The following is a 24,507-nucleotide window of genomic DNA, read 5'->3' as shown; positions in this document are numbered from 1 at the left end:
GCAAGAGGATCAGAGTTTGTTTGTTTAGCTTTTACATCACAAATTTTTCGGAGCCAGTTACCCCTTCGTCTCTGTTTCTCTGCCAGCCATCTAAATGCTGAGTCCAAGCACACGGGCACCCAGCCACAAGGTGACTAATACCATCTCTTTGCGCCCAAACCATGTACAATAGGCAAATAGTTCCTGGTTTAAAAAACCCTGCTAGACGAGTTGGTATCAGAATCTTTAAACTACAAATACTCCTTTGTTGTGCAATTTAGTAAAGAGTAGTTGAGAGAAAAGAGGCTAATGGTTGGAGCCAACATGGTCAGACTATTTGGGCAAATGTAACTAATCTTAACATGGCTATGCTAGAATGGTACAATTATCATTTTTCCCTCCATTCTCAGTTTTGTGTGTTTAACCTAAAAATTCAAATTTTATACAATGTCTATCTTGACAGAATGACCAGATAGATCTTTTGAATTTCAATAATAACTAGTCATAGTTTAGTTCCTCACGCTTCATGGGTCTCTGTTAAGATTCTTTCCGTTGCAAGCCAGCGGAAGCCAACTGTAGCTACTTGAAACGAGACAATCTAGGGAATTCCCTAGCAGTCTCCAGTGGTCAGGACCCGGCAATTTTCACTGCCAGGGGCCACGGGTTCAAGCCCTGGTCAGAGAACTAAGGGCCCGCAAGTCACAGGGCGTGGCCAAAAATAAAAAAGACAGTCTAAGGGAGGGACAAAGGAGAATGTATAGGACCAAAGGGCAGCCCTGGAGAAGCAGGAAGCAGGCGTCACTGGGGCCACCCATCCCACTGCGTGTAAACTGCTGCTGCTGAAGCAAACACTCGCCAATCCTTTGTTTCTGCTGGGCACAACCCCTGGGTCTCAGGTTCGAAGTCCTCAGAGAGTAAAATCCTGTTTGGCCAAAGATGTGCCCAACTAGATGTCATGAGCTGATTTAAAAAGAGAGAGAGGGAGTTGAGAGGAATCTCCCAGGCCCTCTCCACTTCTGTGTGGGAGAGTGGAATGCTTTGAGGCTTTCATCCCACCAACACAGCCCTCAGAAGCTGGCAGAGTCACCCTGGAAGATGAGGATACTGACGGGAAAGCCCAGAGTCCACTGAATCACAGATTTGTTCTCACCATTGAATGAGACCACGAGCTGCCTTCCAGTCATTTTGGAGGGACACCCACACATCAACTTCCCTGCCCACCTAACAAGGACCAGCGAGAACATGCTTTGGGCATGACATTTGGGGTGATGCTTTAGAGCAAAATACAACTTGATTTCATCTACATGCACATCAGACAAATTGAGTCCAATCCCGCTTTAAACCTCCCGTATCCGTTCCCACACCACCCCGTGCCATATCTCCAGGCTCTTCCCATCCTCGTCACTCTCCTTGTGACCACTGCCCACACAGCCTTCCCTGCAGAACGTTCTGTATGAACAAGCCTCACCTGACAAGGAAAAGGGCCGGGGATCCACAGTCAAATATAAGAAATACTGGTCAAACCATACCTACGACTCACCCAGGTTTGTCTGGGGAGCTCTAGGCCGCCCTGCTCTGAAGATCTTCTTTGAAGATCCTGAAAGGGAACCGCTAAACCACACACACTTAGGAGATGGATGCCACATGGCTTTTGGGCACAAGTGGCTTAATTGCATCTTTGATAGATGGAGGTGAAAATGTGGAAAATTTTATTAACGTTCACTTTTAAAAGCTTTACACCTGTGGAACACCAAGGGGAAGGGGTTTTCTTAAAGAAGTGAGTCTTAGGGTCTGGGTCCCAGTTTAGGAGTTGTGCAGCAGTGGTATGTGTTTGTTAAGTCCTTTAAGAATTTGTGATCTTGGTCCCGGGCTGGTAAGGCTGTGGCAGTTTCTTCTTCCTTCGGGGAAGAAGAGACACTGTTATACCTTCAGGCTCTCAGCACATTATCCCTGCATGATGGACTCCTTCACATCTTCTGTGGATTTGAATTTGCTCTGAGTCAGCCTTGAGGCTCTCCCAGAGGAGAGATCAAAGGAGAGAAGCCTTGAACTATTTCTCCAGATGGACCTTAAATGCAGTTTGTGCGTCTACATCCCATAAAATGTACCATCTTACACCACGAAGCAGACAATTCAGTGGCTTAGAAATTCACACCCACAGTAGACAAATCACATTGCTTTGAACCACCATCATCTGTCTCCGAGTGTTATCATTTCCAATCAAAACTCTACCCCTTAAACAAGGCAGCATTCCCTCCCCGCCCCCAGCCTCTGGCAACCACTGTTTGACTTTCTCTCTGTGAATTTGACAAGTGTGTGTCCCTCATGTAGGGGGAATCATATAGTATTTGCCCTTTTGTGTCTGGCTTGTTACAAAAGCAGTTTGCTATATAGAACATTAACCTTATAGTGAGTAAGGATACAATAGGTATAGATAGCTATTACTTCTAGATCAGAAGTCTTTAACTGGGAGCCCTTATAGGGCTCCTCAAGAACTATCTCCCTTTTAAAGGATGAGTTTCCTGCTGCGAAGTCGCTTCAGTCGTGTCTGACTCTGTGCGACCCCATAGACAGCAGCCCACCAGGCTCCCCCGTCCCTGGGATTCTCCAGGCAAGAATACTGGAGTGGTTTGCCATTTCCTTCTCCAATGCATGAAAGTGAAAAGTGAAAGTGAAGTCGCTCAGTTGTGTCTGACTCCTAGCGACCCCATGGACTGCAATTATAAGGTTTTCTTAGGCGCTTTTAACCCCGAAGATGCTAATCACTGTCCCGGGTCATTTCTCCTTTGAGAGCATCTTCTAGGTCCCAAACTAAAATCAGCTACCTCTCATTAGGAAGAACCACTAACCTGGTCATATTGATTGTATAGCTCTGGATTTTGCTCATGATTCAAGTTTGACATTTAACAGAGTGTAGCCCCTAGCCCCATGTTTACCTGGCCACTTAACTTTGATCTCACCTTCCTCAAACGAAAAACATCTAATGCAAAACTACAGAGCATCAGTGAGTCTATGACCAAGGAGGCAACGCCACACACTGGGGATAAGACAGCCTCTTCAATAAATGGTGTTGGGAAAACCGGACAGCTACACACCAAAGAATCAAACTGGACAACTTTTTCACACCATGTGCAAAACTAGACTCAAAACGGATTAAAGACTTAAAAGAGCTGAAACCATAAAATTTCTAGAAGAAAACAGACAGCATGCTGCTTGACATCAATCTCAGTAACATGTTTTTTTGATAGGTCTCCTCAGGCAAGGGAAACGAAAGCAAAAATAATAAACAAATGGGACTATAGCAAACGAAAAAGCTTTCGTGTAGCAAAGGAAACAACCAGCCAACAAAATGAAAAGGGCTGCCTCCTGGATGGGAAAAGATATTTGCAAATGCTATATCTGTTACAGGGTTAATATCCAACATACACAAAGAACTCAAACAACTCAACATTAAAACTTGAATACGAGTGGGTCAAAGACTTGAATAGACTTGTCTTCCCAGACGAGACATACAGATGGTCAATGGGCACGTGAAAAGATGCTCAACATCTAATCATCAAGGAAATGCAAGTCAAACCCACAGTGAGATATCACCTTATATCTGTCACAGTGACTTATCAAAAACACAAACAAAAAGTGTTGGTGAGGATCTGGAGAAAAGGGAACCCTTGTGCAATATCTGTGGGAATATAAATTGGTGCAGCCACTGTGGAAAACAGCATGGAGGTTCCTCAAAAAAAAAAAAATTCAAAAGTAGAACTACCATATGATACAGCAATTCCACTCCTGGATATATAGCCAAAGGAAATGAAGGACTGATGCTGAAGCTGAAGCTCCAACACTTGGGCCACCTGATGCGTAGAGCCAACTCATTGGAAAAGACCCTGACGCTGGAAAGATTGGGGGTAGGAGGAGATGGGGGTGACAGAGAATGAGATGGTTGGATAACATCACCGACTCACTGGTCAGGAATTTCAGCAAACTCTGAGAGATAGTGGAGGACAGAGGAGACTGGCATGCTGCAGTCCATGGGGGTCACAAAGGGTCAGACACGACTTAGTGACTGACCAATAGTCTGAAAGACCCATGCACCCTGAGTTCACTGCAGCAGTATTTATAATAGCCAAGATATGGGCGCAGCCTAAATGCCCATCCATAGAGGAATGGATGCAGAACATTACTCAGCCATAAAAAGCACCTAATCTCGTAATCTGTGGCAACATGGAGGGACCTGGAGGGTAAACTGACGTTAGACAAACACAAATACCCTACGGCTTCACTTATATATGGGATCTACAAAACAGAAACACACACAACAGAAACAGTCACGGGTAGAGAGAACAAACACGTGACTGCCTGAGGGGGATGAAAGAAATAGGTGAGGGAGATTAAGAGGTACAAACTATAAATGAGCCATGGGTAGGAAATATGCAGTGTGGGGAATATAGTCAATGACTTTGTGTTATCTCTGTAAGGCAACAGAAGGGAATTAGACTTTTTCTGATTTCTATACATTTAAAAATGTATAGGAATATCAAATCGCTATTTCATGTAGCAGGTACTAACACAGTGTTGTAGGTTAATTATCCTTCAAAAACAAACTCATAGAAAAAGAGATCAGATTCGTGGTAACCAGAGGTGGGAGTGAGGGGGGAGGGGAATTGGATGCAGGTAGTCTTAAGGCATAAACTTCCCATTATAAGATAAATAAGTATAATTATAATGAGTATAATACATATAGATAAGGATAATTAACATGAGTAATGTAACTAACACTGCTGTATGTTATATATGAAAGTTGTTAAGAGAGTAAATCCTAAGAGTTCTCACCACAAGGAAACAAATTTTTTTCTTCTATTTCATATCTGTGAGATTATGGATGTTCACTAAACTAATTGTCCTAATCATTTCAGGATGTATAGACTTCAAATCATTATGCTGGACACCTTAAACTTACACAGTTCTCTGTGTCAATCACATCTCAATAAAACTGGGAGAAAAAAAGCAATGGGATACTACTTCATACACATTAAAATGCCTATGATAAAAAAAAAGTACAAAGAAAATAGTTTTCACAAAAAAAAGTAAAAGCAAAAAGAAATTTAAAAACCACAGAAAACAAGTATTGATGAAGATGTTAAAAAAAAATGGGAAAGTGTATGTGTTGATGTAAAATGGTACATCCACTATGGATAACAATATGGTGGTTCCTCAAAAATAAAAAATAAAAAAACCAAAATTACCATATGATTCAACAATCCCACTTCTGGCCCAAAGAAATAAAAGGAGGAATTCCAACATATCTGTACTCCCATATTCATAGCAACATTATTTATAATAGACGAAAGGATAACCCAAGTGTCCAGCCATGGATGGCTAGATAAAAAGCAGTATATACATACGATGGCATATTTTTTAGGCTTAGAGGAGGAAACTTTGATACATTCTACAACATGGATGAACTTTGAAGACATTGTGCTAAGTGAAACAAATCGGTCAGAAAAGGACAAATACTGTGCGATTCCGCTTACGAGGTGCTTAGTACTTAAATTCAGAGGTGGAATATGAGATGGTGCTTTCCAGAGCCTGGTGGGGGCAGAGGGTAATAACTGTTTAATGGGGACAGAGTTTCAGTTTGGAAAAGTTCTGGAGATGGTTGGTGATGGTGGCAGTACGACAATGTGAAATGTACTTAATGCCAGTGAACCAGACACTTAAAAATGATTGAAACAGTCAATTTATGTTACATGTGTTTTACTACAATAAAAAGTCTTTAAAGGTATCGAATGCTATCTGATCATGATTCCCTGCTCCTACAGGAAACTTAGGAGCCTTTATCATAGAGTTCATTCCCAAACACCCTATTCTGGAAAGAGACAATTTGTTGTTGCTGTTGTTCAACGGCTAAGTCGTGTCTGACTCTCTTGCATGGACTGTAGCCATGGACTGTAGCCCACTCCATGGACTGTAGCCCACCAAGCTCCTCGGTCCATGGAGTTTTCCAGGCAAGATTACTAGAGAGGGCTGCCATTTCCTCCTCCAGGGGATCCTCCTGACCCAGGGAGTGAACCTACACCTCCCGCATTGGCAGGTGCCTTCTTTACCACTGAGCCATCAGGGAAGCCCAGAAAGAGACAAAATACAAGTAAAGAGCAAAATGGTTGTTCAAAAGCTGGCCTCCCTTCGTTGTTTGAATTTCTTAGTACAAAGTCACTTTAACATCATACTCCTTTCCTTTCCCTCCCCCAGAGAGGCAAGTAGGGAAAAATAACAAAAAAACAAGAGTGAGATTCTACACCAGAGGAGGTAGGACAAGCATCTGTGAGATTAAAGGGGTCTGGAAGCTTCCTAGGACCAAGAAGCTGCCACTCAAAGGTGGCCCCCATAACACGGAAGGGAAGAAACTCAGGGCCGAGTCATGGAAGGAGCCTGCCTGTCCATCACCAGCTTCCTAGGAACAGCCCAGGTACGGGCCAGGTGATCACCTGCACAGGAGGTCTGGGCACTTACCTCAGAGAAGTGTCTCTCGATAATGTTCAGCGCAGTCAGGGCGACCTGATGGTTCTCGTGAAGCTGCAGAGCCTCGATTCTATCAAGCCCACCGAGTCCTTCTATCAGCAGACACATGTTTTCCTTCTGAGAAATCTTCTCCGCTGCCTGCAGGCCATATAAGAGCGAGACTCTGGACCGAAGCCCTTAGACGTGGGGCTTTACCTCAGTGGAATCAGACCAAAGCCGCCCAGTGGGCTGCTGCAGTGCTGTTTTCCCAGATTGAATTAAAATTGCATTGTCTTCCTCTCATTAGGGGGAAACTGTCATGTATCTATTGAGGTTTGTCTTCATTGCACAAAACGCAGTATTTTTTTTTTCTGAATATGCCATCATCCATACACACAGGGCTAAACACTATTTTGTAGGTATCCCCTTTCTAACTGGGCTTCTCTGGTGGCTCAGATGTAAAGAATCCACCTGCAATGCAGGATACCTGGGTTTGATCCCGTTGGGAAGATCCCCTGGAGGAGGGCATGGCAACTCACTCCAGTATCGTTGCCTGGAGAATCCCCATGGACAGAGGAGCCTGGCGCGTTACAGTCCATGGGGTGGCAAAGAGTCGGACACAACCGAGCGACTGAGCACACCCCTTCTAATTAATGGAGGTTGTTTTCAAAACAGAGAAAAGAACATTCAAGTGATGCTACATAAATGCAGTGTTCTGGCCCTGTGCTCCCTGGAAAGCCTTGAGAGGTCAGGCAGGAGACCTCAGTAACAGAAGCCACACATGGAAGCTAGGGAGGTCCCTGGAAACACCTGATGGGACTGGATTGAATCCAGAGGTGATCACTGGATTTCTCATCCATGGGCATTCACTCACTCAACATTCGTATGTACACTATGGGCAAGGGCCACGAAACTATCAATAAAGGTGGGACGTAGAGAAAGCCTTTTCACAACTCACACTATCAGGGGAGACAAGAATTGTTATAGAACAGAAAGTTAATATTCTGGGATAAACCATGATGGGAAAGAACATAAAAAAGGGTGTATATACGGGTATAACTGAATCATTTTGCTATACAGCAGAAATGAACACAATGTCAATCAGCTATACTTCAATAAAAATAAAAAATAAAAACAGACAGGACAGTAGAGTAAGTGGTCAGAGGTTTTAAGTTATAGAAGATGCGCACAAAAGGCTTGGGAAGTACCCAGTTCTTAATGAACAGCACAGTACCAGGGTCTATCACAGAATAATGGCATCCCCTAGAAAAGGAAGGGCAAGGACAAAGCTCTGAGGGAATAAGTCTTGCGTATCGAGAGGAAATCACACACTACAGTGTACGCTCAGTTGTGTCCGATTCTTTGCAACCCCAGGGACTGTAGCGCCTGCTAGGCTCCTCTGTCCATAGAATTTTCCAGGCAAGAATACTGGAGTGGAGTGCCATTTCCTTCTCCAGGGGATCTTCCCAACCCAGGGCTCGAACCCACATCTCTTCAAGGAAAGGAGTAGTTCACCTAAGTATCTTTGAGGGAAGCACAGAGAGAGAAAGAAACAACTTTGTTATCGTATAGGACTCTGCTGGCTATTGTGTGAACAGTAATAAACACACACACACACAAAACTTCCTGTGGATCAAATGAAATATTGGTTAGGCCATAATTTATCTGATGAGAGCCTGCACTTTTGTCTGAGTCTTGATACCTTCTAGTCCTCTCTGTACGTCCAGAGTGAGCTCTTGACTTTGAGTAAAAGAAACAGAGGCAGGAACCAATGTCCTAGGTTAGTCTCTAAGAAAACTGGGAAGTGGGCGGTGACCCAGAGCAGGAGGAGCCCTGGAGAATTCTGGACTTGGACAGAACAGCAGATGGCCTCCAAGTTACTTCAAAGAACCTCAACCGTACTCTGCTGCCCACCTGAAGCTTCTCCTATCTTATCCTGATCTTTCTTACTGTCCATGGGCCCCCACTGGATACAGGGGCTTCACTGGTCCTCCAGATGGGATGTGCCCAGACTCTTCCCAAGAAACAGATCCCAAGCGTTTAATTCAAATGAATGAGATGAACAAATTTCTACAGCTCCAAGTGTGCTCTCACGCATGATGCCCAACTTTGCCTTGTTACTGTTTTCCAGTCATTAAGTCCTGTCCAGCTCTCTGCGGCCCTATGGGCTGCAGCACACCAGGCTCCCCCGTCCTTCACTGTTTCTCAGAGTTTGGAGGGATTCATGTCCACTGAGTCAGGGATGCTATCTAACCATTTAATACTCAGCCGTCCCCTTCTCCTTTTGCCTTCCATCTTTCCCAGCACCAGGGTCTTTTTCCAGTGAGTCAGCTTTGCTACTTTGCCTACTGGCTGCCAAGTCTCTACTCTATATCTGTGATTTTGCTCCAAGTTTTAGTGTCTAATTGGGCTGTTTCCAATCTGGTTTTGACTGGGGTCAGTTCTTTCTGGGACAGTTGCATGAAAAGAGTACTTTAAGTGAGCTTTTTAAAGGAGTCCTCTGGTGTTACTTTGAACCTTTTCAAATGGCTTAGTCACATAAAAAAGACCTTCACCAAATGAATAAAGCCAGACTCTAAGATGGCCTGAGATGATCCCTGCCTCCAAGATATTCATTCCCTTGTGTAGCCCCTCCCATGCTGAAATGGGGTCATCTGTGTAACCAATAGGATGTTGTTGAAATGACCTCCTTCCTAAGTCATATGAGACACTGGGGCTTCCACCTTGCTGGAAGATGGAAGATAGCTTGCTGCAGGGGAAGCCAGCAGCCACGATGGAAAGGCACTCAAGCAGTCCCAGGCAACCCATGTGGTAAGAAGAACTTTCTAGGCAGGTAAGTGAGTCTTTGTGGAAGCTGATTCTTCAGCCTCCATCAAGCCTTCAGATGAGACTGCACCCTCGTTTCCATCTTGAACTTCTAAGACCCTGAGCTAGAACCATCTGCCTCAGATCTAAGCTGCTTCAGATCCCTAAACCCAGAAACTGCGTGAGACAATGTTTGTTTTAAGCCACCAGAGGGGTAATTTGTTGTTCAGTATACACCTGACACAGATAGTATATAAATATTGGCTTAACTCACCTTTATTTCAGAAATAAGACTTCTCTAGAATTATCTCAAGGCTTTGTAGTCCATTTTCCCAGCCACGCAGCTAAACGGAAAGGAACTCTAGTACGGTCCCTCAAGGTCTATCCTTGCTAACATCCTGCTGCTTTCTCCAAGTATATTGTTTCATCTTCTAGAAGAACCAGCCATCTGACTCACTGACTGTTTCTTCCTTGCTTCAAACCTTTGGTTGGTTTCTCTATCTCACTCAGATTAAGTCCACCTTCTCTCACAGACCGTCCGTGCTCTGGCCCCTGGATAACATGAGCCTGTCTCCCAGGACCTTCCACCCTTTGCTTCTCTCTGGCCACACCCCCATCCTTGCTTTTTAAGGTCTCCTTCACTGAGAGACCACTTTCCCAGGTGCCCACAAGACTCACTCACTTCTTTCAGGCCTTTATTCAAACCTTCTTCCTCAGTGAAGTTTCTCCAAACTATTGCATCTAAGAGGTCACCATGCCCTCCCCACTCTGAGCCATCAGTAACTACCCCTCCATCAGATATATTCTACTGGCAGGTCTCTACTCAATGCATCTGCTCCTCACCCCCCTAATATATAAACCCTAAGGGACAAGGACTTTGCTTTGTCGTTTCCTGAGCATCTAAAACAATGCAGGCCACCCAGACACTTCTGTGGGAAAAGAAAGATGGTGGACCTTCATTGAAAGGCCTCTTGTCTTGCTATCCATTGGATGTGTGGACAGAGGGCGGTGGGGGGTGGGTGGGTGTGGAAGCGGAGAAAAAAAGAGAATCCTAGTTAGGTTTTTAGAACCAAATGAAATGTCTTAATGCAGAGACTGTTATTTAGAAACCAACCTGCTCAGAACAGCTCACCTGGAGGATGAAAAAGAGAATGTCGAGTATGATGATAACCATTTTGTTGTCTGGGATGGTGAGGAGATTTATGAGTGGCTCCAAGACTCCAGCCTGGACAAGCTGGATCAACTGGTCCACGGAGCCCCCGGTTGTGAAGTTAGCCACCGTCCAGACAGCCTCTTTCTGGACTTTAAACTCTCCCTGCACAAAAAGAACATTTCTATTCTTTACAGATTCTAAAGAATTTAAATACAGGGATACAGATGTGGTTAAATTCCTAGGGACACTGGGCTACCTATTCCCAGGACTCTGTGCAATTTACACTGAGTCCCTTGGTAACCGGCCTCTAGTTTTTTAACAGAAGACACCATCTTTGAGAAGCCAAGAAGGAAGGAAGGCAGATTCATGTAGGGTCTTCGAGGGAGGTTCTACATTCAGACAGACTCATTTCCTTGCGTCAGGTTATAGGAAAAAGAGAATCAACATCAACCAATACAGGTGAACAGTACCGATTAGGAACGACACCTGGGGTTTTAAGATTATAGTGACTCATGTCTACATTTCTAGTCTTTCTGCCCCAGTAAAACTTTGCACAAGAAGCTCCAGAGCTGAGTACACCACCCAGTGAGGACACAGGAAAGCCACTGAAATCGCACTCAATGCATCGCTGTCATTTACAAAAAGCACTTTGGGGTTTCCCTGCTGGCTCAGTGGCAAAGAGTCTGCCTGCCAAAGCAGGGGACACAGGTTTGAGCCCTGGTCCAGGAGTCTACGTGTCAAGGAGCACTAAAGCTGAGCACCACAGCTACTGAGCCCGTGAGCCACAACTGCCGAATTCCACGCACCCGAGAGCCTGTGCTCCGCAATAACCGCAAAATGAGAACACCACAGTGAGAGGCCCTCGTGCTGCAGCTGAAGTGGCCCCGCGCACCACAACTAGAGATGAGCCCATGCAGCCAAACAAACAGAGCAAAAACAAAAAGAAGCAGTTGGCTCAGAGATGGAATTCATTTCTCAGGCATCCTTCTATCCACTTACAGGAGGGGTTAGTCCCACTTTACGGCTGGGGGAAACTGTGACCTCGGTTGAAACCAAAGCAAAAAAAAAAAAAAACCACTAAAATAACATGGCTGCAAGCAAGTCATAGTTCAAAAGGCAAGGTTTGAAAAAAGATCACTCCTTGATTTCCAACTAGATGCTTCTGATTAGAATCGGTACAGACTCTGGGTAGGACACAGGACAGGAAGCATCTGACAGTCTGGAAGATGCCATGGTTTGGGCAGCACTCCTGGCTTAGCTTTCCATACCTAATGCACAGCTGGGGACCCACCAGTCAGCCTGAGATTAGCCTCCCTCCCCAACCCGAGGTCACCACTCCTGACCTGTTTCCCAAGCTGATGGTTTAAACATAGCTCATCCACTAAAAGGTGACAAAAAGAAATGCTGATGGTAGCAGTTGTCTTGGGGAAAGGAAGTGGCAATCGGGAGGAAGAAGGAAGCTTTAGTATATTTCTCCTGGTGTGTCTAGATTTACACTTTCATCAATGGGATTTTTATACTGAAAAGGCGCGCCCTCAGTGTATAACATCACTATAACCCAATATGTTTTTCCTCCTAAAACAAAATGAAACCAAATCTCCTCCCATTTTTGCCAAGGAAAGTAGGTGGCACACTTTTTTAACCCTAGAGATTAGCCAGTATTTACCGGCTCAGTATTTTTCTGGATATTTGAGCTGCGGGATCACCTTTTCATTGACTTGTTCAGTCTTCTAAATTTTTGATGGGCTGTCCAAAGTGGCATGCCCCCCTTGTTTTCTCAGGGAGAGTTAGGAAACTGTTTTGTAGATTTGTCACGATCTCAATTAATTTTGCTTCTCAGTCTACATCTGAACACCTAAAGGAGTTGAACACATAACCCAATACAAAGTAGCCTTTTGTCAGGGATGCCGCGTGGGCCACTCACGTTTTTTAACACGGCCACCAAAGGAGGCAGGGCGCCACAGGCGATTAGCTGCTGGATGTGTTGGCGGGGCCCAGCAGCCACGTTGCTCAGGGCCCAGGCTGCCTCCTTCTGGATGGAGGAGCGGGGATGTGTCAGGAGCTGGGGCAGCACTCCCAATATGCCCGCGTCCAGGGCCAGCTGGGTCTGGTGGTCCGTTCCTGTGACAATGTTGCCCACGGTGCGGAGAGAGGGGGTCTGGGGGACCAAGGTGAGAAGTGTAACCAATATTGCAAGTTTGCCATCGTGGAAGATAACCATCGCACCCAACTCCATGCCCTCCCAAACGTTTGTCGTACTGTTCGGACGGTTTTCCAGAAGCCTGTGAATACTGATTACACCCATCATCCTCATCGACTCGGCGCGTCCATGGCTGTTTACGTAGTTTAAAGGTGCTCGTCAGCCTCCCAGTAGTTTCAGCTCAAGTGGGTCAGAGGTCAGGTGATACATTTCCCGAACAGTGCTGTCCTTTTCACGTCCTTTTGTTGGGAAAGTTGCTAAACTGATGGTCATCTTTATAATGTAATAATCTCTACTGAATTTGTATCGGGCATAAATATCAAACTTCCTTTGCATATTAAATTAGAGCTAATGAAGTCCCAGTGGCATTTTGGGGATGTATTCATGAAGATCCTCTCAGTACCTTTGAAGGTCCCTAGGATGGGTCTCGGAGAAGGCAATGGCACCCCACTCCAGTACTCTTGCCTGGGAAATCCCATGGACGGAGGAGCCTGGTGGGCTGCAGTCCATGGGGTCGAGAAGAGTTGGACAGGACTGAGCACCTTCACTTTCACTTTTCACTTTCATGCACCGGAGAAGGAAGTGGCAACCCACTCCAGTATGCTTGCCTGGAGAATCCCAGGGACGGGAGCCTGGTGGGCCGCCGTCTATGGGGTCGCACAGAGTCGGACACGACTGATGTGACTTAGCACGACGGGTCTGTGTTTGGACTCGAGACAACCTTCCTAGGAGGGTCATGGGTGCGTGTGTGCACAGTCAGTAGCTCAGTCGTGTTCAACTCTTTGTGGCCCCCCTGGACTGTAGCCCACCAGGCTCCTCTGTCCATGGGATTCTCCAGGTAAGAATACTGGAGTGGGTTGCCATTTCCTCCTCCAGGGGATCTTCCCGACCCAGGGATCAAACACGAGTCTCCTGTAGCTCCTGCATTGGCAGGTGGATTCTTTACCGCTGAGCCACCTAGGGAGCCCAGGAGGGTCGACTGTGGGCTTATTCTGGTTTCTCTGTACCATGGTGACAGCCCACCAACAGTTCTAGAATCTTCCTAACCTATCACACTAGGTATCTGCCACTCCAGTGAGAGGTGTAAGTAGTGCCATAGGCCGCACACAGCCTTGCCAGTCTGCTGCATTTGAGCCCCAAGCCCCCATGATAAACGACTTCTAGAAGATGTCTTCACACCTTCATGCCCTCAGCACTTTCCCCAAACTAGCCTTGACTTCTGAGCAATGATACGCTCATCTCTGAATGGATGATCGCAAAGACCGCGTAATACACGATATTATAGAAATCAGAAGGGGTATCCGTGCTTCAAACTCATGTCCAGGGAAGCACTTTATGCAAGTGACGTATGTCACAGAGTCACGTGTTTGATGTTGGCTTTACTTACTTTCCACCTATACCTAACGTAGGCTAAGGGAACCACCTGGGGAGAGGATAAGGGGAGACTTTTATACTTGAGTAAGAAAATCAAATGTTACGAGCTTTACAGTAAAATGTGCACACACATACCCCAACTTATTAACATCTACATGCAGAGACCAGGAGAAGGAAAGCTCATAAAAGACTAGCTCACTAGGCACTTTCCTAGCAGTCCAGGGGGTGTGGGTTCGATCCCTTGCAGCCAAAGATCCAAAATATAAAACCAAATATTGTAACGAACTCAGTAAAGACTAACAATGGACCACATGAAAAAAAATTCTCAAAACAGATTACTTCACTAGGTGGAGGGATTATAGGCGATTTTCACTGGCGCTTCTCTATCTTTTCTAGCTATCAGATTAAGAGAAAGTAAGTCATTGAAAACCCCCACGATTTTGGATCAAAGCTGATTCAGATCTTTGGTTACAGAGTAGCAGAGACCAGGGAAACGCAGAGGACCAGCTTTGTTCCAGGTAAAGGGTGAATACCAACCGGGAAAGACTGGGGGGTGAGGAAGAAGAGAACCCGCTCAAGTGATGATGACCCATAAACTCTAACCTGAAGGCCCCTACGGAGACCAAAGGGACCCAGCACACTTACCAAGATGTTGAGTTCTGAGCTGCACATAAGCTCAACCAGCCTGGGCAGGACCCCGGTGTCCACCACCTGGCCAATGCGCACATCGCAGCCATCAGTGAGGTAGGACAGGGCCCAGCAGGTGTCCGAGAGGACCTCTCTGTCTGGGTGCCCCAGGAGGTAGAAGAGGACGGGCAGCATCTGCTTCACCGCGTGGTCAGAGGGGTACGGGTTCTTGTTCCGGCACAGGTTGGACAGGGTCCAGGCGATGTTGCGCAGGAACGGGACCTGTAACGAGGAGACTGCCGCTAGCACTGGGTAGGAAGAAGGAAACATGCCCACGGCAACGTGTCCCGGCCATCCTCGATCAATAGTATTGACCCGTAGGAACCAAAGCGTTTGAGCTTCAAACAGGAATTTGTTCTAGGCGATAAGCCCTGGAGGGGTGCAGAGAAGGAGCTTTGTTTTTATGTTGTGGCTTGTTGTTTTAAACTAGAGAGCAGCCCCTACTCGCTGCAAGTAGAGAAAGCCCTCGCAAAGCAACGAACATCCAGCACAGCCAAGAATAAAAAATTCATTCATTCATAAAAAAGCAAGCAGCTGGCCAGTTTAGACTTGGCTGAACTCTGCTCTGGCTGACCCCGCCCAGCTGGCTGACACATATGTACGCGTCATCTAGACGGATAAGCGCAGCTACCTTCCCAGTGTTGCTGCAACAGTGCCTCTCACTGGCTTCAACTTAATACGTACAACTAAGGCCCCGATTCCTTCTCCCCTTTACCCTCCCCACATCTCTAAAAGGAGGGTCCTCTAAACAACCTAACCTGAAACCTGGGGGCAATCCTCACTTCTTCCTGCCTCCCCCTTCTGTGCCCATCACAGCAGCAAGCCAGGTCCATGTGTCTCTCCATCTCCCTCAGCTCTAATCCTATGACGGCAGCCAGGGGGTCTTTCCGGAAGGTCAGGTCGCTTCCCTTCCTGCCGTGACATCCTCCAGAGGCTTCCTTTTGCCCCCGGACTGACGTCTAAGTCCCCCGCCCCTCCTGCCATCCGTCCTGCACTGTTCTCTGCTTGCAAGCTCCCTTCGTCATGCCAGCCTTTTTCCAGCTCAGCATATCAGGTTCTCTCTCACCTTGAGGGCAGGGCATGTAGCTCCTTATTTTTTAAATAGACTTATCTGTCTCTCTCTATTTGGCCATGCCAGCTTGAAGTTGCTGCAGGTGAGATCTTTACTGCAGCATGTGGGCTCCAGTTCCCCAAACAGGGATCAAACCCAGCTACCCTGCATTGGGGACGATGAGTCTCAGCCACTGGACTGCCACGGAAGTCCCTCCCTTGACATTCAGAAGCAGCCTTCTCATTTTTGTTTAAAGCAAATCTAGAACCCGAATTTCATTCCTAAGCCAGGCAGTCCTCTACTGTTGCCACGGCAACCCACGTGGACTCTAAGCTTCAAACCTAGACCCTCTTTTATCACCCAGGAGCAGTACTGGTGAGCCACTAATTCTTTCTGTGCCCCTCGAATAGAGAGCTCAGTCATCTACTTTTGCAGGATTGTAAGTTTAGAAAAACTTCCAATGGATCTCTTCCAACCTCCACCCCTACTCCGAAGAAAGATCAGTACTACCTTGAGGACAAATGTGAATCAGCCTCTCCCCAAAGTGATACCCAGTCTGAGGCCTTGTTCATCATCGCTGTTGCAAGGGGCCGGGCCGACCACATGGCCTAGCATTGGTTTGGAAGCACATTCCCCATTTCCCAACTTTGGGAACTTGTATACCGAGCTAGTGAACTTCATCAAAAAGACACTCAACTGGTATGTTTGACGAAACCAGGGTCAGCAGATGTGGAATGGCATCACTTGCGATAACATTGTCTCTGAATTCTGGTCCATCACCTACAAATAGATAAGAACACAACACTCTAAGAGGGAACAGAGAGAGTCCTGGGGTGGGTGACAAATTCTTCAAAAGGCTCTGCAAAGGGTGAGAAGCCAAAACTCATTCCTGGGTTGGGCAAGCAGATAGGATAACCATGAACTAGACCCCTGGGTCTCCAACACATTGGTCGAGTAGATGGTCTGATGTAGAAAACAGCTACCACACAGCAGGGATTGCTAGAAGCGTGGTCTCTGGGAGATGATGGTCTCATCAAGGAGCCAGCCAACCGGACCTGGGGAAGTGCGCTCTAAATGTTGGCGGCATTTCACAGCATGGTTCTTGGGAGACAAAGGCCACTAGAGACCAAACTGTCTTCCCAGAAGGCTTTGGCAACTCCCAAATGCAACTCAAAACAAAGTCTGGGAGACAGATAGATGCTAGCCAACAGCTATCTGCTACTCAGGGTAGATGATCAACTTTAGACCCTAGACACCTCAGCCCTTCAACCACCGGGCAAGGCATAAGCTACGCTACACTACATCACCCGATTTTGCCTGTTCCTTACTGCCCCGAGCAAAATGAGAGATGAAATCTCTGTAATAGATGCTTTACTTCTGTGAGCGTTTAAAAAGCAGACTTATTTTATATTCTGTTTGCTAATCCCATCACGCGAAGTCCTTGGAGGTCTAATCACACTGTTTCTGCTGATGCGGTCGTGGAGGACTGTTGACTCTCTGAACTCGAAATTGCTAATATTTGGTTGATCTTAATTTGTCAAAACCCTGAGGGGCCCAGTTGAGTTTTTCCCCTCAAGAGACATCACATTTATATTCAGCCTGGGATCCTGGATTTTCCACCCCAGCAGCCCTCATCCCCAGCTTGTGCTTTCTCGGGCCACGCAGGGAGTACAGCATCCAGTCCTAAATCCATGAGGCTGATCTTAGGATCGTGTTTTCAGGGGGAGCATTTTCCCCTGCACTGAGCAAACATTTGTGTGTGTGTGTTCCCTGGGCAGCTTTCACTGAAGGTAGAATTCTTTTACGGTCCTGGGTGATGTAAGGGTCTGTCAGAATATCCCCAGCTTCCGTGAGCACTGTCAACAGAGATTTGTCTTTTGTTCCTGAAGCCACTAAGCCCTGAGGCTGGAAGATCCCAGTCTTGGCAGAGGTCCCGAAGCAGCCTGGAGCTTCAGAACACAGCACGTCACCTCGTTTCAGCTTCAGTTTTTGGCCTCTGAACTTGACTCTGAGTTTCAGTAAAGCCCGTTCTACTCTTGCCAGCGTTGCGAGGTATTTGTATATTCAAGTGTCTGATCTACAGCATTCCCCAAAGAATTCCCCTGGCATGCCACATGCCCGGCCCATGGTTTTCCTAGCTCCCCGGTGGGGAGAGCCTCACCTGCTATGTTCCCGAGGGCCCACACGGCCTGTTCACACACAGTCATGTGAGGGGAAGACAGGAGCTCAACCAAGGGCTGGATGGCACCCCCGTCCACGACGGCGCGAGTCAGCTCCGAGGCCCCTGAAGCAATGTTGGTCAGAGCCCAGGCTGCCTCAAACTGCAAGCGGGGGTGAAAAGACGACTTCAGGAGCTCCACCAGCCTGGGAATGAGTCCCGCGTCCACAATCAGCTTCAGAGGAGGGTTCTTCTCCCGGGACAGCATTTTCCTTTGCAGTGTGAGAGCAAAGAAAGACAAGAACACATCCTGTGAGTCAGGAATGGAGAAGCCCCTTTATGGATGTTCTCGGCATTCCTAACTATCCAATGAGACAAACAGCTGGGCCAGAGCTCCTTCGGATCCTCACGCTCAGCCTGTGGCACTTTGCGGGGATGAAGCAGCATTTTTAGTTATTATCTATGAGCCGCCATTTCTGCAGAGGCCAATTTAAATGAAACCATTCATCTCTGACAACACTTGCATATCTTAAGCTGTTCTCAAGGACAGTGTAGAGGAGCAATTTCATCTCACTTTTGGATGGACTCGCTTTTTCCTACATCGTATGGGTGTTTCGCCACTGTCAAGAGACCAAAGAGGCCAGTGGAATCCGGCTAGGAACCCATCAATGATTCAAGTCTGTTTGGTGATACCTGGCTGCTTGGGTGGCCTGGAAACATAGTTCTGGATCTGAGGCATTGACACCACTGATTATTTCTTGCATGGTGAGGCTGACCTGTATAAGGAGACACAGATTCAAGTCAGAGTCTCTGCCAGAAGGAGCCATGAAGGTAATCTAGTCTCGCCATCTACCTGATCAGAAGAAGCTGGCTTGAGCAGTACATCTCAAGCTGCATGCTGGTCTGTATTAGAAGAGGGAAGAACTCTTGGTGGTCTCATAGGTCTCACGGATTCGTGGGACACTTCCCATGCTCTGGGGGAGAGGTAATTCCTAATATCACTTGGGTCCCCAGAGCCTTTTACTCCCATACAAGCTAGTGGGAAGCTAGTGGGACCTCCCTGGTGGTCCAGTGGTTAAGAAGCCACTTGCCAGGACAGGAGACATGGATTTAATCCCTGCTATGAGAAGATCTTGGCTTCCCTGGTGGCTGACAGTAAAGAATCTGCCTGCAATGCAGGAGACCTGGGTTCGATTCCTGGGCTGGGAAGAACCCTTGGAGAAGGCAATGGCAACCCACTCCAGTATTCTTGCTAGGAGAATTCTATGGACAGAGGGGTCTGGCAGGCTACAGTCCACAGGGTCACAAAGAGTAGGGGACGACTGAGCAAACTAACACTTGGCACTTTTTTCCTTTTTCCACTTTGAGGAAGATCCCACACGCCCCGGGGCAGCTAAGCCTGTACACCGCAACTGCTGAGCCTGGCACGTGCTCCACCGGGAGAAGCCCGAGCACCGCAGGAGAGCAGCCCCCTCTCGCCACAGCTAGAGGAAGCCCCTGCAGGGCACTGAAGACCCGGTGCAGCGAAAAGGAGGACGTGCCAGGGATGTCAGCAAAAACGGCAGAATCAGGGCCCCAGAATGCTCTTCCACAAAAGCAACAAGAAACCTGAAAAATAGAGTCAACTTTTTTCTACAACTCTGGAAACTGACCAAAAGTTTGCAGCAATTTGTTTTATTCAAGCTCAAATGGGTTTACTCAAGAAAACTGTCTAACTCCCAGGAAGATCAGCGAGGACTGCAGCATTTTGCCTTGCTTTATCCCCACCTCTCCTCCCCCAGCTCCGTGGGCGCTTTAAAAACCAATAGCCCAGCAGGCACTGGAGGAGGCAGAACAGGTTGGTTCTCCCTTAAAACCTCATTCCCAAAAAAAAAAAAAAAAAACCTCATTCCCAGAGAGTTATTATTTGATCCTTCTGGTGGTTTCCTGGGAGATCCCATTTGTAAGATTCTATTTTATTGGGCTCAGACCTCACATAAAGAAAAAAGTCTTTTTCCTGGAGGTTATTTGTTAAAAACAATTCAAGGAAGTGGTACAAATTAGCAGGTGCTTGGTGTGAGAAGGGGTTAGATAATAGTTGGGGGCAAATAATAGACTAATTACACATTTTGGGGTGGGGGGGGCGCACTGTGCTGCTTGACATGTGGGATCTTAGTTTCCTGACCAGCAATCAAACTGGTACCCTCTGCAGTGGAAGTATGGAGTCTTAACCACTGGACCACCAGGAAATTCCAAGAGACAGACATAAGATTCAAAGGCAAAAAAGAGCTGAAAGGAAAGGAACCAAAAACAAAATACCATGCAGATAGCAACCAAATGGAGCTGGAGTGGGTACACTAATATGAGACAAAACAACCTTTAAGACAAAAGTTATAAGAGGTCCTTCTTTGTCCTTAATAACAGTCAATTCATGCATTAAAAGATATAATAGTTATAAACACATGTTCCCCTAACAACAGAGCCCCAAACTATGCTCAGCAAAAGCTGACGTAACTGAAGGGAGAAAGAGAATTCAGCAATACCAGCTGGAGACTTCGAACCCTGCACTCAATGGGGGAACGACCAGATACCCTATCAACAAAGTAACAGAAGACTTAAACATCCCTACAAAGCAACCAGACCCGACAGACAGCTACGCCAATAAACAGAATAAATGTTTTTTTCAAGGGCACATGGAATATTCTCCATGATAGACCATATATTAGGCCATAAAACATGTCTCAGTAAAGTTGAAAAGACTGCAATCATGCCAAGTATATTCTCTAGCCACAGTGCAAAAACAGGTAATAGAAAATGGGGGGACTGCCAGGGTGTAGTGGTTAACAAGCCAACTGCCAAGGCAGGGGACATGGGTTCCAACCCTGGTCTGGGAATATCCCACGTGCCATGGAGCAGCTAAGCCTGCGCACCAGAACTCCTGAAGCCTGCAGGCCTCGAGCCTCAGCTCTGCAGCAAGAGAAGCCACCTCAGAGAGAAATCAGCGCACCACGACAAAGAGGAGCCCCGACTTGCCGCAACTAGAGAAAGTGAGCCCAGCAACAGGGACCCAGTGCAGCCAAAAATAAATTAATTAATTAATTTTTTAAAAGGCATTAACTCTTTAAGAAAAAGAGAAGAAGAAAATCTGGGAAATATAGATTTGTGAAAATTAAACAACACACTCCTAAATAACTGATAGTAACCACAGGGAAATTAGAAGATAGTTTGAGGTGAATGAAACAAACACACAATAAACCCAAGCTGATGAGATGCAAGTAAAGCAGAGCTTAAAGGGAAATATGTAGCCATAAATGCATGTATTATCTTGAAAAAGTAGAAAACTCTCAAACCCACGACCTACCTTCAAGCTTTAAAATATGAGAAATAAAAGATTAAAAAACCCTAAAATAATCAGAAAAAATGAAAATATTTAAAAAATAGAGTGGAAATAAATGAAACAGGATGAGAGAATAGAAAAATGAAACAAAAAGTTGGCTCAAAAGAGCAATATCGATGACAAATATTTAGCTAGACAGACCAAGAGAAAAATAGGTAAGACTCAAGTTACTAAACCCAGGAATAAAATTAGGGACATAACTACCGAATTTACAGAATTAAAATTATAGACTCAATAAACAGTACACCAACAAATTAAATGATCTAGATGAAAGGGACAAATTCCAAGAAATCCAAATCACCAAAGGTGACTGAGAAAATCTGAAGAGCCCTAGAACAAGAAATTGAGGTACTAATTTTTTAGAATTCCACAAAGAGAAGCCCAGACACAGAAAGTTTCACTGGTGAACTTTCACAAACATTTAAAGAAGAAATTACCATATGGGCCTGGAAGTCATCCCAGGATTTGCTTTGAGGGAGGTTGAGATGGATGGAGAATGGAAGAGAGACAACAGCATTCAAGTCCGAGGTAAGACTTGACAAGTTGAGTAACTCGATGCCTCTGCTGAGAGAGCGCCTTCGTGACCCCCCATTTCCTGTTTCTGGCTGAATGGAAGCAAGTGAATTTTCACTGAGAAGCAGCACCTTCTCTATCTCCTGTTAGATCCCAGACTTCTGGCCACAAAGATAACGACACTTAGCTTTCTGACAACATCAGTTTAGTTCTAATGATCATCTCTCTACTCCTTTCCTTAAAGGGCCTCAGTTAGAACTTTCAAGTTCTCAATCAAACATTTTAAGGGCAGAGAAACTTACTAAGGACATACTCTTCCACCCAACTGCTCTAAATGCCCTGTTCCCGACGTACCCCTTTGGTCTGCTGATCAGAAGGGTCAAGTGAGACATCGGTGATGTTTCTCCTCTTCAAGGCCTGCTCATCCTTCTTGGCTTTCCGGAGCTCCAGGCTGACTGCTATCCTCTGCTGCCGCCTCGCCTAATGAGGAAAAGAAAGAACGGGAGCCCTCAGAGCCGGGGGCGGGGAGCAGGTTGCCACCACAAGTAGTCTTCAGAACATACTTCAAAGCATCTGATTTCACATTTCAGCAACAGGCTGACGAGTTCAGATCGCACAGCCGGTCAACAGTCAGCTTGGTTCACCTCCTTGGCTTCCTCCTACACCACCTCTAGAGAGTCAGTCTTCCTCCCAAAGTGAAGGAAGTTTATGTCTGCCCATTGTCAGGTACAGAGACAAACTGGAAATCCCATTGCCCTAAATCTGAGTTCATCTTCATTGGTGCTAATTAGTTCTCGAAAAGCAGGTTTGGGCCTGCCCGCTGTGGGCACCCAGGTGGGGCAGGGGCCTGAAGCGAGCACCTAGACCCCAGATGGCCTTGACCATTTCCACTGCTGGGTATTAGCCTATATTTCATTCAAGCCTTGGTCTAATCCCAAGAGTTTTACTTGGACACTAGAGGAAGAAGATGGAAATTCTAAAAAGCAAACCAAAACACAAATTCTTTTCTTCTTTGAGCGGGCAAAACTCAGACTTCACAGTATTGAGGATCCTGGGGAAATGATCTAATCTTGATCATTGAAGACTTTAAAATATTGATTATAAGGAAGTCAGTGTGTATGAGATACTTGCGGTTCTTTAAAGAAGCTATTTAATCCTTTCTTGAAAATAGGGTCGGGGGAATTCCCTGGTGATCCAGGGGTTAGGGCTCAGCAATTTTACTTCTGGGCCCCTGGTTCAGTCCCTGGTCTGGGAGCTAGGTTCCCACAAGCCACATGGTGCAGCCAAAAGAAAAAGAAAGAAACTGGGGTCACTGTGGTGTTCTCTGGAAGGGCGGAGGCACACTGGGGGCCTGAGGGGCCAGTTGCTGCGCTGCCCCATCACGAAGTGGCCCTTCCCCAAGGAGGGCGCTGTACCCTCGGCTTCTCCCTTCTCATCTCCTGACCTCTCCCCTTGCTGTCCACATAGAGAGGTCCATCCCTATGTTCTAACTGGCTTCCTTTAATCTGCGGTGGTCTTGGAAGACAGACAAGCCACACTTGTTGGAAGGGAGTAAGTAAAAAGAAACTGGCTCGGGATAGTGTCCTAACTGGGCAACTGTGACCTTGTGCTTTTCTTATCCTCAGCTGCCTTTCAGATTCCCAAGTCATAGCCAGCTTGATATGTCAGCTCATCAAGATACATAGACATAGGACATAGAGCTGGACAGGAAACGTGAAGACCAGAGAAGCTAAATGAGGGTCAGATTCACACACAGCACCGACTCCCTGGCCCAGGCCTCATGCTGAGCCCAGTAGAGAAAGCAGTCTGGACCTTTCACTCCTGAGTCCTATTTCTTTACAAGGCATGCTTGTTGGTACTTGCATTTCCAACATCTCAGCTCCTTGGTGAGCCCCCTTGACAGGCAGAGCTGCAGGTAAGCATCTATATGCCAGGCACTTCATACTCTACCCAGACCCTTGGAGGTAGGTTATCAGCCCTGTTTTATACATGAAGAAACTGATGGTCTGAAGTGTAATAGTTTCAAGACCACATGGAGACCCTAATTTGAGTCTACAGTTGTCCAACAAAGTCCATGAGGCTTGATCCTCCCCACCTTCAATACTTTATGAAATTTTCAAACATACAGAAAAGTTAAAAGGATTATCTGATGAACATCCATGCACTTACCCCCAAAGAACACTCTGCAATACTGGCTTGGTTACCCTATCTTCTCCCACCCTTCACTCTATTTTTAATGCATTTCAACCAGATGCCTTTTCTTTCTGTGTGTGCAGTATGTGGGATCTTAGTTCCCCAACCAGGGATCAAACTTGCGATCCCTATAGTGGAAGCATGGGGTCTTAACCACCAGACCAGCGCACTCACCCTGACAGAGTAAGGCTTTCCTTCATACTCACAGATGCATCCTTGCCCCGATACTTAAATTTTCTCAGCCTCTCTTCCGGAGCATCCGAAGTTGGCATGTTGACTGGAAGAAGTAAAGCACCTGTAGGTAGGACAGTTTCAAAGAGATTTTCAGGGCCCAGTATGTGGTTACTATGTTAAAGCCATCTAGACTCTAAGCCCTTAAAGGCCCCGCAGCACAACAGGGAGCAGACTCAGGAACTCAGCATCCACAGGCACCACATACCAGCTGAGTAGGCGATGAGCGTCATGGGAGTTCAGAGGGGACCAGCCCAGGGTTGCAGGGGTAAGGGAAACATACTGCTTC

At 46.4% G+C, this 24,507-nt stretch overlaps 1 protein-coding gene across 1 annotated transcript; it reads right to left on the bottom strand.

The window, feature by feature from the left end:
- Nucleotides 1–1,665: 1,665 nt before the first annotated feature.
- On the bottom strand, nt 1,666–24,259 carry KPNA7 (karyopherin subunit alpha 7). Its single transcript, XM_069570759.1, has 10 exons — nt 24,194–24,259; nt 22,149–22,274; nt 18,599–18,681; nt 17,909–18,177; nt 16,445–16,527; nt 14,655–14,918; nt 12,360–12,593; nt 10,415–10,597; nt 6,490–6,636; nt 1,666–1,877 (listed from the first exon to the last, which is right to left on the bottom strand). Exons 1-10 carry the CDS (start codon nt 24,257–24,259, stop codon nt 1,764–1,766), a joined length of 1,569 nt encoding a protein of 522 aa, XP_069426860.1. The 3' UTR covers nt 1,666–1,763.
- Between the last annotated feature and the right edge of the window lie 248 nt (nt 24,260–24,507).

The sequence above is a fragment of the Ovis canadensis genome, chromosome 24, assembly GCF_042477335.2.
Source record: "Ovis canadensis isolate MfBH-ARS-UI-01 breed Bighorn chromosome 24, ARS-UI_OviCan_v2, whole genome shotgun sequence".
NCBI classification, from domain to species: Eukaryota; Metazoa; Chordata; class Mammalia; order Artiodactyla; family Bovidae; genus Ovis; species Ovis canadensis.
This window is presented reverse-complemented; position numbering and strand designations above follow the sequence as displayed.